Source organism: Ixodes scapularis, unplaced genomic scaffold (genome assembly GCF_016920785.2).
Source record: "Ixodes scapularis isolate PalLabHiFi unplaced genomic scaffold, ASM1692078v2 PGA_scaffold5__190_contigs__length_132052651, whole genome shotgun sequence".
Lineage (NCBI taxonomy): Eukaryota > Metazoa > Arthropoda > Arachnida > Ixodida > Ixodidae > Ixodes > Ixodes scapularis.
In genome coordinates, this window is record NW_024609880.1 from 40,177,740 (window position 1) to 40,192,082 (window position 14,343).

At 54.5% G+C, this 14,343-nt stretch overlaps 1 protein-coding gene across 1 annotated transcript; it reads left to right on the forward strand.

Moving 5' to 3' along the window:
* Positions 1-112: 112 nt before the first annotated feature.
* On the forward strand, positions 113-13,528 carry LOC120839511. Its single transcript, XM_040209795.1, has 5 exons — positions 113-867; positions 1,068-1,273; positions 1,422-1,732; positions 1,860-4,649; positions 13,445-13,528. The coding sequence occupies exons 1-5, from the start codon at positions 113-115 to the stop codon at positions 13,526-13,528; spliced, it is 4,146 nt and encodes a 1,381-aa protein (XP_040065729.1).
* The last annotated feature ends 815 nt before the right edge of the window (positions 13,529-14,343 follow it).

A 14,343-nucleotide genomic window follows, 5' to 3' on the forward strand; every position in this document is an offset into this window, starting at 1 on the left:
AAGCGACGGCCGCCACGCTAAGCCTACTAACCAGGTACGCAGCATTTTACCCGGTGCTCGTGCGCTAGGCACGTGCCTTCGCCCCACGCCGCCTCCGGCTCACAACCCAAGCATGGCAACGGCCATGGAGGCAAGCGATGCTACCGGCATCCCCCTCCAAGAAGAACAACCTGAACGAGAGGACTGGGTAGAAATACGCAGGCGAAGATTCAAAAGGGTCAAGCCACAAAATACCGAGGCCACAATCTCAGTCTCTCAACTGACGCCGCAGAAGGCCCTAACTAGACAACCAAGACTACCTCCGCTCCCTCGAGACGATTTTAAAATTATTATTCGCCCGCGAGGAGCCTTAAATCTTGCCAACCTCGAGACTATCCACCTCTCTCGCGCCATCGCGGAGAAAACTCGGCAACATACCCGCGACCGACCAAACTCGACAACATTCCAAGTCCGCATGGACAGAATACAAAATATCGCCATCGCAAGCACCCCAAGTGAAGACCTGGCCCGACACATCAGAGACATTCCAACCCTGCGTTTTGGTGACAACGAATATGAAGTTACCGCTTATATTGCCGCCCCCGACGACTCGGCTCGCGGCGTGGTGCGTGGCATTCCGCCCGAGACCACTGGCCAAGAACTAATCGACAATCTCTACTCGCCGGGCTATGAAGTTCTTTCAGCCCGAATGATCGGAAAAACATCGACAGCTCTTATTACTTTCACCGGCAAGCAATTACCGAAATATGTCATCTTCGAGCACGCAGCACTTCCATGCAGTTGGTATCTACCTACCCGTCACGCCTGCTACATATGCCACGAGATCGGTCATCGCGCTGATGTGTGCCCAAACCCGGACACTGTTAAGTGCGTGATGTGTGGTGTTTCCAACCCAACAAAAGGCCACGAGTGTACGCCCCGATGTGCTCTATGCACAGGCGCCCACCCTACGGGCTCCAAGGAGTGCCCTAAAAAGCTGGCTCACCGCCCACCAACATCTGTCTCGAACCATCATCGAAGACGAAAGGACACTCGCGTCAACTCTCGGTCACGCTCCCGCTCCAGAGGGCCACAAAGGACGGGACCGAGGCAACGGTCTTCCTCAAGACCAAGGTCCAATTCCAGGACACGATCAAGCAACCCACAATGCGACAACGCACCAGCAGCACTCTGTCAACCAACAGACAACAACAGGATGAGCTGGGCAGCGCGGCTATTCCCACAAAACAACCAAAAGAGGCAGACCACTTCCTCTTCGTCCTGCGCGCCGGATGTTAGTCAGCAGCTAACCGAAATTTTAAACCAGTTAAAGGAACTAAGGGCTGAGAATCAACAACTTAAAGAGGAGAGTCGGCAACTTAGAGAGGAGAATAGGCAACTCCGAACACTCCTTACACCCTCAAGATCCTCGCCACCCCCAGACCCCTCCCAGGTCATACTCGCAATCAAATCACATCCGGGGAAAAAAACAACTTCACCAGTGTCAGCTTCCGATGAAGTGGCTGTAATCCCCGGACCCACTGGCCCCATGCCCTCGCAAATAGAAACAGGACTAGGAGAAACACTCGTACAATCACAACAACAAATGCAGCAGCAAATCATTCAGATCCAGCAGCAAATGCAGCTGTCCCAAGAGCAGTCCCAACAACAGCTGCAAGAGATGAAACAGGCGCTCCAGCACCTTCATACTCTCATTAACACTGAAGATACTGACCACGCAAACCGCAAAAAAGCAAAACTAATACCCAACCTAGAATCCCCCTCCCTTCCTACTCATACACCCGGTCATGATGAATAATCAGGCTCAACAAACTTCCCACAACCTAACCATTTAGCAATGGAATTGTCGTATGTACAAGCAAAAACATGCCTCTCTTCGTCAATACATATGCGATGCCGAAACCCTCCCTGATGTCATAGCAATTCAAGAAACCGGATCGGTCCCATCGCAATCCGGCTACAACTGTCATACAACGTCCGCCGATAGTAGAGTCGCCACACTCACTGCCAAATCACTCACCACTGTTCTGCACCAAATTGATGGCAGTAACATCGACCATAACCTTATCGAGATCCTGCCTGCAAAAAGGGGTCAGATGAGTATTTTCGTGCTCAATGTCTACAGTCCACCAAGTCGACGAAAGGAGAATTTTGCCTACCTGCTCGCCGCGACTTTCAAACTAGCCAAGCAGAACGGCGTCGTCATCCTGGGCGACTTTAACGCGGCGCACCCAGCTTGGGGATACGGCAAGGCGACCGTGAAAGGCAATAAATTGTGGGAGCTCATCCATCAACAGGGCCTCACAGTACACACAGACCCTGCCTGCCCTACCAGGATTGGCAACAGTGTGTCGCGTGACACGTGCCCCGACTTGACAATGACCAAGAGGCTCGCAGACGCTGAATGGTGCAACACCGAGGAAACGCTCGGAAGTGACCACTGCATTCTCATCACTACGGTCCCCCTCATTCGCAAGAACTCCTACATCAAAAAGACACGACTCGTTAATTGGGACGAGTTTCGTAAGCAGAGAGAAACCACTTCCACTTCAGAGATCATTTCCTGCGACGAATGGGTGAGCGCTCTACAACACGACGTCTCCGCTTATGCCAAAGATATCATGTTAACCGACGAACGACAAGCCGTTGACCCCCACTTACTCCATCTGTGGGAAGCTCGACGAAGCTTGATCAAGCGATGGCGTCGGCAGAAGCACAACAGGACCCTCAAGATTCGGATAGCAAGGCTCACAGAGGAGGCCGCTGATTACGCTGTGGACCTCATGCAACAGAACTGGCAACAGTTCTGCAACAGCCTACAGGGCACCCTGGGCACCGCCAAAACCTGGTCCCTGATGCGCCACCTGCTTGACCCCACCAAGAGCAAGTCAGCCACCCGGCATATTATCACAAAACTCCTACATCAATATCCAGGGACAAGCAAGGACATTCTCGACGCTCTGTGGGACAAGTACATAGGGCAACAACATCCGCCCTCTCAGCCCATGGAATACTGTGGTGCCCCCAACGCGGACCTTGATAATCCCATCACTTTGGCCGAATTGAATCAAGCCATCCAGGCTCTTACCCGCAATACCACCCCCGGTGCGGACAAGATTACAAACCGTATCATTCGAAACCTAGACGACCCTTCCATCCAAGCCCTCACCAATTTCTTTAATCAGCATTGGGAGGAAGGCACATTACCGGCAGCGTGGAAACATGCCGATATCATCCTGATCCCCAAGACCGGCAAACCACCCAAATTGGAGAACCTGAGGCCCATCTCTCTCACTTCATGTATTGGGAAGCTATTCGAGCACGTGATACTCAACCGGCTCCAGCCATACGTCGAGAACAACAACCTCCTACCACCGACAATCTTCGGCTTTCGTCCGCACCTCAGTACGCAAGACATCCTCCTCCAACTACACGAGGATATCAATCGACAAGTCTCCGCTCACAGCACTAGAGCCATCCTGACGCTGGATCTGAAGGGGGCATTTGACAATGTGAGTCACGACATCATACTTACCAATCTCAGTGATCTAAACTGTGGTCAACGAACCTTTGCTTACATTCAAGCATTTTTACAAAACCGCACAGCCACGATCGGCATTGGCGACCTTCGGACCCAACCTCTCCCCACTCCCAACAGGGGAACGCCACAAGGAGCGGTTCTGTCGCCTATGTTGTTTAACGTGGCGATGATGAAGCTCCCTGCCCAACTCGCAGAAATAGAGGGTGTCTATCACGCCCTCTACGCCGATGATATTACTATCTGGGCCACCTCCGGCTCTGACGGGGAGATCCAAGATGCCTTACAGCGCGCGACCGACGTGGTTCAACGGTATGCACGTGGTGGGGGTCTTCAATGTGCGCCTGAAAAATCGCAGCTGCTCATTGTAAAGAAGAAATGCCGGAACAATTCTTATGATCCGCCACAGCTTACTCTCACACTCGAGAATCAAGTCATTCCGCAAGTGACATGCATTAGGATTCTCGGCCTCTTTCTCCAACAAGACGGCGGAGGATCACACGCGCTTCAACGTCTTACGCATACCACGAATCAAATCCTTCGTATGATGGGACGAATTGCCAACAGACGACACGGCCTGAAAGAGGAAGACGCTACCCGTCTCATCCAGGCACTCATCATTAGCCGTGTAACCTACTCTGTCCCCTATCTGACCCTCAAACCTCGGGAACGAGAAAAACTCGAAGTACTGATTCGCCGGTCTTATAAACAAGCCCTCGGTCTTCCACCCGGAACCTCGACACCACGTCTCTTGTCTCTCGGCATTCACAATACCGTCGAAGAGCACATTGAAGCACACCTCACAGGTCAACGCGAACGTCTCAAGCTAACACCTGCAGGCAGGCAGGTTCTAACTCGTCTGGGCTATCCAATTCAAACCCTGGGCCACAGTGAAACAATTCCCCTCACTGCTGCTTATCGCACCAAAATTTCAGTTGCTCCAATACCCAAAAACATGCACCCCGAGTTCCATCAGGGGAGACGACAGGCTCGCGCCCGCACTCTTCAGAAGAAACTTCAATATGCCCGCCACGTCAGATACACTGACGCCGCCAGTTACCCGGGTCGACTGGCCATGGCTGTCAGCGTAATCGACGAAGACATGCGAGAAGTAACCACCGCGACCGTTCCTACCTCCCTCCCACTCGAGGCAGAAGAAGCGGTCATAGCGCTCGCTATCACGTCCACCCCAGCTATCACATTTCTTTCAATAATTACTGACTCGCAGGCGGCTTGCCGTAGTTTTGTCAACGGTCGCCTCTCCAGATTTGCTCATCGAATTTTAACTAATCACCCCCCTGAACAACTCCCTACAGTATCCTTGATATGGACGCCGGGGCATAATTCCCTGAGCGGGAACGAACGCGCACACGCGTCAGCCCGAGCTTTAACTCTCCGGGCCCCGCCACCGCAGGAAGACCCATCCCTGGTCCCCATCCCGATCCCCCTTACCTATCGTGACATCCTTCAACATCTCCGATTGAGTCGCCGCACCCTTCCTCCGCCGCACAAATCTCTAACGAGGGAGGACGCTGTAGGTTGGCGCATGTTGCAAACAAATACTTTCCCCCACCTCAGCCTCTTACATGTCATGTACCCTACAGTATACCCCACAAACAAATGTCCCCTGTGCACCGAAAAGGCTTCACTATATCACATCACGTGGGCATGCCCTAAGATTCAGGCTGCCCCCCCAGTTCCCAACCCAAACGCCGAGCAGTGGGAAGCTGCGCTGTCCAGCTGGGATCCGGACGACCAGCGTAATCTGGTCTCGCGGGCCCGTGCCGCAGCGACAGCTACAGGGCCCTGGAATGAGGGCTCCTCTCGCCTCGGAAGAGCCAAACGAATTGTTTATTAAAAGTTTTTTCTCTCTATCTCTCTCTTGGTAATTTTTTTTCAACCGCGGTGCTTCTTTTCCAAGTAGTGATGACATTCGCGACAGCGCGAGTGCTCATTGAATTGAAGCTTCAAAACATTGCTTAGTCACGCGGGGGCGTGTTTATCGCTCTTGGGGCGTGTTTATTTTTCTTGAGTATGTTGAGTGGAGTTTCTTGAGTGGAGTATGTTGCCTGTTGCCGCACACGTTTTCTTGTCTGCTTGGCGTTTCTGTTTTTTTTTCCGCCATGTCTCCCACACTACGGTCCGAGACAAAGGATGGCGAAAAGCCTGGAGCAAGCATGGATCCCGGAGCAGGCACGGCGGATGCGCAGGCCGAATTGCTACTGAAGGTGGCAGCCATGTGTGATGCGGTCACACAGCGTCTCGCCGTGCAGCAGTCACGTAAGCCGGAGCTGCGTCCCCAGCTGACGGTGCCGGTGTACACTAGCTACAAGGAGGGGAAGTCAATCGCCGACTTTCTGGGTGAGCTCGACGACTACAAAGCCGCCTCAGGCGCCTCGGAATCCCTCGTGATAAGCAGAATACTCCCTCTCGCTCTGCAGTCTAGCGCTGCGTGTTGGTTAAGGCTACAACCTACGTTCACCGGCCTAGCGGGGTTCGAGCGGCAATTCCGAGCAAAGTTCCTGCCACCTAGTTACGAGTTACAAATCTTGAAAGAACTCGAGTTTCGAATGCAACACCCGAACGAAAGCCTGGTTCAGTATGTTCGCGCATTGGAGGAACTCACACGAAGGGCACAACCAACTGCCTTCGAGTCGGAGATTATAGCTCGGGTCCTCAGACAATGTCACTCAAAGTACCACGTGTACCTACACGGCCGCACCTTTGAGACTATTGAAGAGCTAGCCCGGCATGCCCGCAGCACAGAGGAGATCTACCTCGCTCAGAAGAGCTATCTCCCACCACCTTTGACCGCAAACTCTCTCGAACCCGCATGTGCTTTGCAGGGCCCCGAGGCAATCCCAGCGCTAAGAAATCCACGGGACTGGCTAAGAGTGCCCAATCAAAGCAGCCGGATGCGCTGTAGTTTTGGTTCAACGCGGGGCCACTGGAGGACGTCCGAAGAGCGCCCTGGTGCCGGCGACTCAAGCAGGTATTCGGACCAATGCCACAACTGTGGACGGCGCGGCCACTTCCAAAGAGAGTGCCAAATACAAACCCGAGGCAGAACGAAACAAATTACGGAAGGACTGGAAGTGAGCGGAGGGATTGTGGAAATCCGGTCAACCCTCGCGCGCCTATGGGCCGTGAAAATCCGGACGGTCACGTGGCACCCCAATCGCGAAACTATTACGGCCGGCGGCAATGAGCCCCACTGCAGAGCCGCCGATGGCCACTATCACAGCCGGGATCACGCACGCAGCGTCACTTGTTCCATCGGTATGTCGAATTCAGCCTAAACACGAAATGATAGAGCCACGCATGACGATCACTTTGCTCGGTTTTCCTTCTGCCGCGCTTTTGGATACCGGGGCTGCTATCCCGCTTATAGGGGACGCTGCGTATGGACTGTGCAAAAATAAAGAAAATAACCTTCCTTTCGGCAGGCACACGTCTGCAGTTAGTTTCCGGGTCAACAATATCGGCGGACGGAGCCGCAAGGCTTAAAATTTCATTTAATGAGGAGAAACGGCGTCAGCGCTTTCTGTATCTCCCGGGACTCGCCGTACCCGTGATCTTGAGTCGAGATTTTATCGCAGGCGTAAGCATGACGCTCGACTTCCCTGGTGGCGGCTATCGTCTGATAAACCAGGCGGATCTGACTCCGTTCACCAGACGAGAGAACTGCATCACTGGCCCAACCCTTTCAGCCCACTTCACAACGCCTGCAGCTGCCCTACCATCCGAAATCTCGGATACCCTACAGAAGTGTCCGGGCACTGACCTCCAGAAGGGACAACTGGAGGACGTCCTGCGGCCGTTCTCTCCGATGTTCACGGAGCGACCAGGAAAGACAGACATCCTGCTGCATCGGATTGAAACCGGTAACGCACCGCCTTGGAGGTGCAATCCACGCCCCATCAGCGTGCACAAAAGAGAACTCCTGGACGTGGGTCTTCAGGAGATGCTGGACACCGGCGCAGTACGTGAGTCAAAGAGCCCTTGGGCATTTCTTGTCGTTCTCGCTCCGAAAGAAGATGGAACTGCCAAACTCTGCGGAGATTACAGACGGCTTAACGAGGTGTCTGTACGGGACAGTTACCCTTTTCCCAGCATTTCCTTTATAATGTACGCGCTCGGTAACGCGACGGTGGTCACTGTAGTGATGACACGACAGTTTTCACTCGCGTGCCCCGCGGCGACGCGTACTTCCTTCCATGCTAGTGCGCATATTTGGGGTTATCTTCAGTTCGAGAGTTGTGATAATAAAACACCTAGTCCTTCCTTCTCCGCGAGACATGGTGTCAGAAGTGCGATCCGTCCCGGAGGAGCGACGCAGCGAGTGAGCCGCCGACGTGACGCATCCTGCAACGCCCGCCATTGCGGACGAAGACGCTAAGCTTACGCAGTTCTGCGCCGCCGGTATCCAGCCGCCTCCGAAGTTCGACTTTTCGAACCCCGGCGAGTGGGAGGAATGGGTTTTCCTGTTCGACGACTACTGCTACGCTTCTGGGCTCTACCAGGCACCGGGCGAAGCGCAAGTCAGGACACTGCTGTACGCCATGGGCTCTCGTGAGGCTCGTCGACTCCTGGACACGTTGGCCTTGACAAACGACGACTGGTGCTCTCTTCAAGCGGTGAAGACGAAGCTCACCGACCACTTCATCCACCCGGTCAACGAAGTCTACGAAAGCGTGCGCTTCCACCGTCGCGTCCAGGCTGAAGGCGAGACAGTAGACGACTTTTACTCAGCACTACGTACGCTCGTCAAAAAGTGCAATTACGCCTCCGCGGAAGTCGAAGAACGCCTCGTCCGCGATAGATTCGTCGTTGGTCACCTGGACTCTAAGCTGGTAGACAAGCTATGTCGCACGCCAAGGCTCACGCTCGAAGACGCGAGACTTCAGGCCCGTATTCACGAAGACGCCGTGAAGGCCCGTTCTGAATTTTTCCAGAAGGAACCAAATCCTGGCATTCTGGTCTCCGAAGCAAACGTGCAAAAACGTCTTCCGAAGTCACAACGGCGTTCCGACTTGGCGGGCGAAGGCGCAGCGAGGACTTCCAAGCCTTGCACAAGCAACGGACGCTGCAGGTTTTGCGGCAGGGCACCTCACCCCCGCTCCGACTGTACTGCAAAAGAGGCAAGATGCAGGTGGTGCAAGAAAGCTGGACACTTCGAAACCGTCCGCGAGAAAAAAGCCATGGGCTCTGTCGAGCTGCACACAGTTATGGCAGGCGCCCGTACCAGAGCCAAGTTCGCAACCGTGGCCGTCAACGGACACAACGTGAACTTCAAAGTGGACTCTGGAGCGGAGGTGACCGTGGTGTCGAGTTCATTTCCTGGAGTAGCGAAAAAGCTTCATGCACCAGAAGGTGAGCTCACGGGCCCCGGAAACCCCCTGAAAGTACTGGGCACGTTCCCCGCAACGCTGCAATGGAGGGACAAGTCGACCGTGCAGGACATTTACGCCATGCCATCACAACACCCACCTCTTCTCGGCTTCCCGGCAATACAGGCGCTGGGAGTAATTCAGTTTGTCGACGATGTGGCGACACCAGCGGTGCTGCGGAGAGACAGGCTTTTCGACAGTCTGGGGGAGGTAAAGGAGGAGTACGTCATCCGGCTTCGACCTGGCGCCAAGCCGTTCGCTCTAAGCGTACCGAGGAGGGTCCCGATCCCGCTGCACGACGTCGTTCGTGGGGAGCTCCAGAAGCTAGAGTCTGAAGGAGTCATCCGCAAGGCTGACCGCCCCACAAACGGGTGCGCGGGTATGGTGGTCGTTCCAAAGACAGGAGGAGGCTACCGCATCTGCGTAGATCTCACGCGCCTCGACGAAGTCGTACTAAGGGAACGTCACATTTTACCTTCGGTTGAGAACATCCTCGGACGTCTCGGGCAAACAAATGTTTTCTCGAAGCTTTACGCCACTGCAAGCTTCCACCGAGTGAGGCTTTCTGAAGAAAGTCAGGAGCTGACGACGTCCATAACCCCGGTGGGAAGGTTCTGTTTCCGCAGGCTGCCTTTTCGCATCTGTTCAGCGCCAGATTACTTCGAGCGTCAGATGAGTCGCATTCTAGAGGGACTGGAAGAAGTTGTGAGCATGATCGACGACATTCTCGTATTCGGCGCGTCAAAGGGCGAACACGATCGTCGACTTTAGCAAGTGCTGCAAAGGCTCGACGAGGCAGGCGTCAAGCTGAACAAGAAGAGGTGCAGCTTCGCTGCCTCAGAAGTCAAGTTTCTCGGCGTGTTCATCAGCGCGAGAGGAATCAGCCCGGACCCCGAAAAGATAGAGGCCCTGGAGAAGTTGCAGATACCCTCGGACGTTAGCGGGGTACGAAGACTGCTAGGAATGGCGAACCACGTGGGGCGCTTCATCCCACACCCCTCGGACGTCATGGCGCCAATCAGAGAACTGCTGCAACATCGCAACTCCTGGTACTGGGGACCAAGCCTGCAAGCTGCCTTTGAGAAGCTGAAAAACATGCTTAGCTCTCATATCTGCTTGGCCAAGTACGACCCGTCCTACCCAATAGTAGTTTCAGCTGATGCAAGCTCTTATGGACTCGGGGCCGTCCTGCTTCAAGATCAGCCCTCCGGCGAGACACGGGCAGTGGCCTATGTATCAAGGGCTCTCAAAACCACCGAAACTCGCTACAGCCAGACCGAAAAGGAAGCCCTGGCGGTAACGTGGGTGGTCGAGCGCCTCGATCAGTTTTTGAGAGGCATCGACTTCCAAATCGAAACGGATCATCGCCCTCTCGTCACGCTCTTGGGATCTGCGGAATGGATCTGATGCCACATCGAATTCAGCGACTACGCATTCGCCTCATGCGCTACCAGTTCGCCGTTCTCTATGTCCCCGGCAAACTGTTAGCTACGGCGGATACCCTGTCAAGGGCCCCGGTGCAGGAGCTGGATCAGCGCTGGCAACGTCGGGTGGACTCCATATAACTTTTCGACGGCGAAGTGGTTTCAGCAGCCGCTGATTTCGTGTCATCCCGCCTGGAAGCCCTACGAAAGCACCAAGCAGAAGATGCATCTGCTGGGGCTTGCAACGGTTCTGCAAAAGGGGTCGCCAGAACAGGTGTCCAGAGTTCCTGTGCATCTACGAGAGTACTGGAAGGAACGTGGGAACATCACCGTGTGCAATGGCTTATTACTCAAAAACCGCCGCATCTTCATCCGCGCTCGCTGCGACACGAGATACTGCCGCTGATACATGAAGGCCATCAGGGCATCGGACGCTGCAAGGCAAGAGCAAAGGACGCAGTTTGGTGGCCTACTCTAAACAGCGAAATAGAGTAACTTGTGTCAGCCTGCGAGCGGTGCGCCCAAACAAGAGTACAGCGCTCCGAGCCACTCATCAGCACACCGACTCCCAGTCGTCCATGGCAGAGAGTCGGTGAGGATGTGTTCGATCTCGAGGGGAGACACTACGTGCTCGTCGTGGACTATTACTCCCGGTTCCCAGAGGTTATCAGCTTGACGTCGACGACGTCAACGCCCGTCGTCGCAGCAGTCAAGAGCACATTCGCCCGGTTTGGGATCCCCGACCTGCTGGTATAGGACAATGGGCCGCAGTTCTCTTCGAGACAGTTACCGAGTTTGCCCAGAGCTACGGTTTACAGCACGTCGCGAGCAGCCCACGCTACCCACAGGCGAATGGGGAAGCGGAGCGTATGGTGCGGACCATGAAAGAGCTGCTCTACAAGTCAAGAGACCCGCACATGGCCCTCCTGGTGTATCAAGACACCCCTGGAGTAACCGGTTACAGCCCGTCCCAACTGCTAATGGGCCGGCGGTTGCAGACAAAGGTACCGAAAATGCCAGAGACGTTGCAGCCGGGGTGGCCATCACGTCGGGACTTCAAAAGTAAAGACGGGGAAGCCCGAAGACGCCAGCGAAAGGACTTCAATCGCCGTCACGCCGCTCGCCAACTTCGCCTGCTGTCCGTAGGAGAGGACATATGGGTACAAAACGTGCGGTGCCGAGGAACAGTCCTCAGTCCAGGGAAGCGGCCGCGCTCCTACGTAGTCGAGACCGGGACAGGAGTCCTGCAACGCAACCGCCGGCACCTGGTACTATTCGACGCGTCTCCGGCGGGCTTCGACGCTTCGGATCCCGGCGGTTCGACCAATGAGACTACGGCTCCAGCCAGTTCGGCTAACTCAACGGCAAGAGCAAGTCCGGGTACAGGGAGCCAACAACAGCCGATCGCAGTTGAGCATGCACCAACAGCAGCGCCGACGAACTTGACGAATTCCCCTTCAACATCAACGTCGACGGACAATACGCCGATAAGAGTCACTAGGTCGGGCCGCCAACTTAGGCGACCGGTACGTCTGGACTTGTAAAACTTAGGAGGGGGGATGTACTGATGACACGACAGTTTTCACTCGCGTGCCCCGCGGCGACGCGTACTTCCTTCCATGCTAGTGCGCATGCTCGGGGTTGTCTTCAGTTCGAGAGAAGTGATAATAAAACACTTGGGTTCCGGACTCCGGTGTGGCTGGTCACTCCTACCCCGCGAGACATTTACCACGTTGGGTTGCAGCCGCGAATTCCTTCAGATAGAGGTGCACCCGTTAGGCGTGCAGAAAACCGCTTTCATTTGCCACAGAGGGTTGTACGAGTTCACCCGCTTGCCTTTTGGCTTGTCCAACTCGCCAGCGAGCTTTCAACGTCTGATAGACGTTGTGCTCGGGAAACGCAAAGTACGAATTCGCGATGGCATACATGGATGACGTTGTTGTTTTTTCGCGTACATTCGAGGAGCGTCTTGAACACTTGACTATCGTGCTTGAGCGGATGCAGAACGAGGGCCTAACAATCAATCCGGGGAAAGTTCAATTGGCCGAGCCCAAAATTAACCTCCTCGGATTTCTCGTCGATAGCGGTACGCTCCGTCCCAACGAAGAAAAAGCTGCGCGCACTAACTGAGTACCCGTGCCCCCATGACGTGAAAAGTTTGCAGCGATATCTCGGAATGATTGCATTCTATAGGGAATTCATTCGTTACTGCTCCGAGATTTCTCAGCTACTTAATCACCTCCTTCGAAAAGGCGTCAAATGGTCTTGGAGCGAACAACAACAAAGCGCATTTATAGCCTTATCAAAGGCAATGACAGAAAGCGCGTGTTTGCATCTTCCCGACCTAAACCAACCATTCGTTTTGCAGACAGATGCAAGCGATTGCGGCGACGGAGCTGTTTTACCGCAGGAACATGACGGTATACTTCGCCCGGTTGCTTTCGCAAGTCAGACCCTCCATTCCGCACAGCGTAACTACACTGTTGCAGAAAGGGAATGCTTAGCGAAAGCGATTTGACATGTATTTCGATGGCGCAACATTCCAAATTCAATGTGATTATTTAGCCTTGCCATGGCTGAAAAGACTTCAGAACCCCGCTGGTCGCCTCGCTCATTGTGGACGGCGGCGCCGATACAGCACCGCCGTCCACACCCTCGACGAGGACCCCCTCCCTATGAGGACCACGACGACACTGGCATCGACATGCCAGACGCTTAAGGTTCGCGGGGGGGGGGGGGGGGAGGGAGTGTGGGAGCGAGAGTCTGCCAGCATGGACAGAGGCCGCTGCCGGCCGCCCAAACTGGAGAACATCTGAGGCACGAAACAGCGCACGTGGGACGGGCATAGAAGCCAAGAAAAGAGGGCACACGCCCACAGAAGGGGGGAGACGGATCGCGGTTACGGAGGCGTACAGTTCGAACGCTCCGGCAATGTTTTACGTTGATACTAACAACCCATACCTGTTACTCTAACAAATGAGTTTCTCGTTATGGTTTCTCGCTTTCCCCTCGCGTTATGGCTTCGTGTTCTTCCTCCCGGATGGGCATGCAGCAAGGCAACCTCAGCACGAAATACACTTTTTTCTTTGCAGTTACCCTTTAAGGGTGAACAGAGTATACAAGCTGGCGCTGGGCTACATCCACCAACCTCGACGGAGAGGGTCATGCAACTTTAGGTCTACAACCTGTGGAAGGAGATGGTAGAGACTAGAGACCTACAAAATAAGTCAAGTGGAAAGACTGAACCTCACGGCCGCGGGCAGAGCCAGGCTGGAATGGCTAGACTACATGACAAATGGGGAAACAAGAGGCCAACAGTGAATCCCGTTAGACCTGAGAAACAAGATAAGGGTGGCGCCCATCCCTAGAAATCTTAGTCCGGAACACCACAGAGAGCGCATCAGAACCAGGGTGGAAGCTCTCTGAAAACGAGGCGAGGGGAAAGTGGAGTCTACAAGATACACCGATGCAGTTAAGTATGCAGGGTAAGGAGCATTTGGAGCCTGCGCGGTGGAAGGCAGCGGAAAGGAGCTGGTAGCAGCGACAATCAGGGCCCAAGAGACAGAAGTGGCGGAAGAAACGGCCATCGCTTTTGCGGCTACCACAAGCAGGGAACGCCTCGCAATAATCAGAAACTCACAGGCAGCATGCAAAAATTTCCAGGGAAGGGGGGGGGGGGAGGGGGGATGACAGCAGCGGCTCACCAAATGCTGACAAGAAAGAAAGAGCTTCTGTAAATCCAGATAGTCTTAGCTCGGGGCACGAGAATCTGGCGGGAAATAAGGCAGCCCGCGCCTTGGCTCAATATTATACTCTCTGGGCCTCCCTGCCGATCGACCGAGCCATGTTGAGCCCTGATGAAGGAGTCCCTAAAAGAAGTGCAGATAAACCAGATCACTGGCAACTCAGAAGAGGGGTCAATCCACCACCCCACGCGAAGTTATCTAGGGAAAAAGCAGTCCTTTGGAGGGAGCTGCAAACCAATACTTAT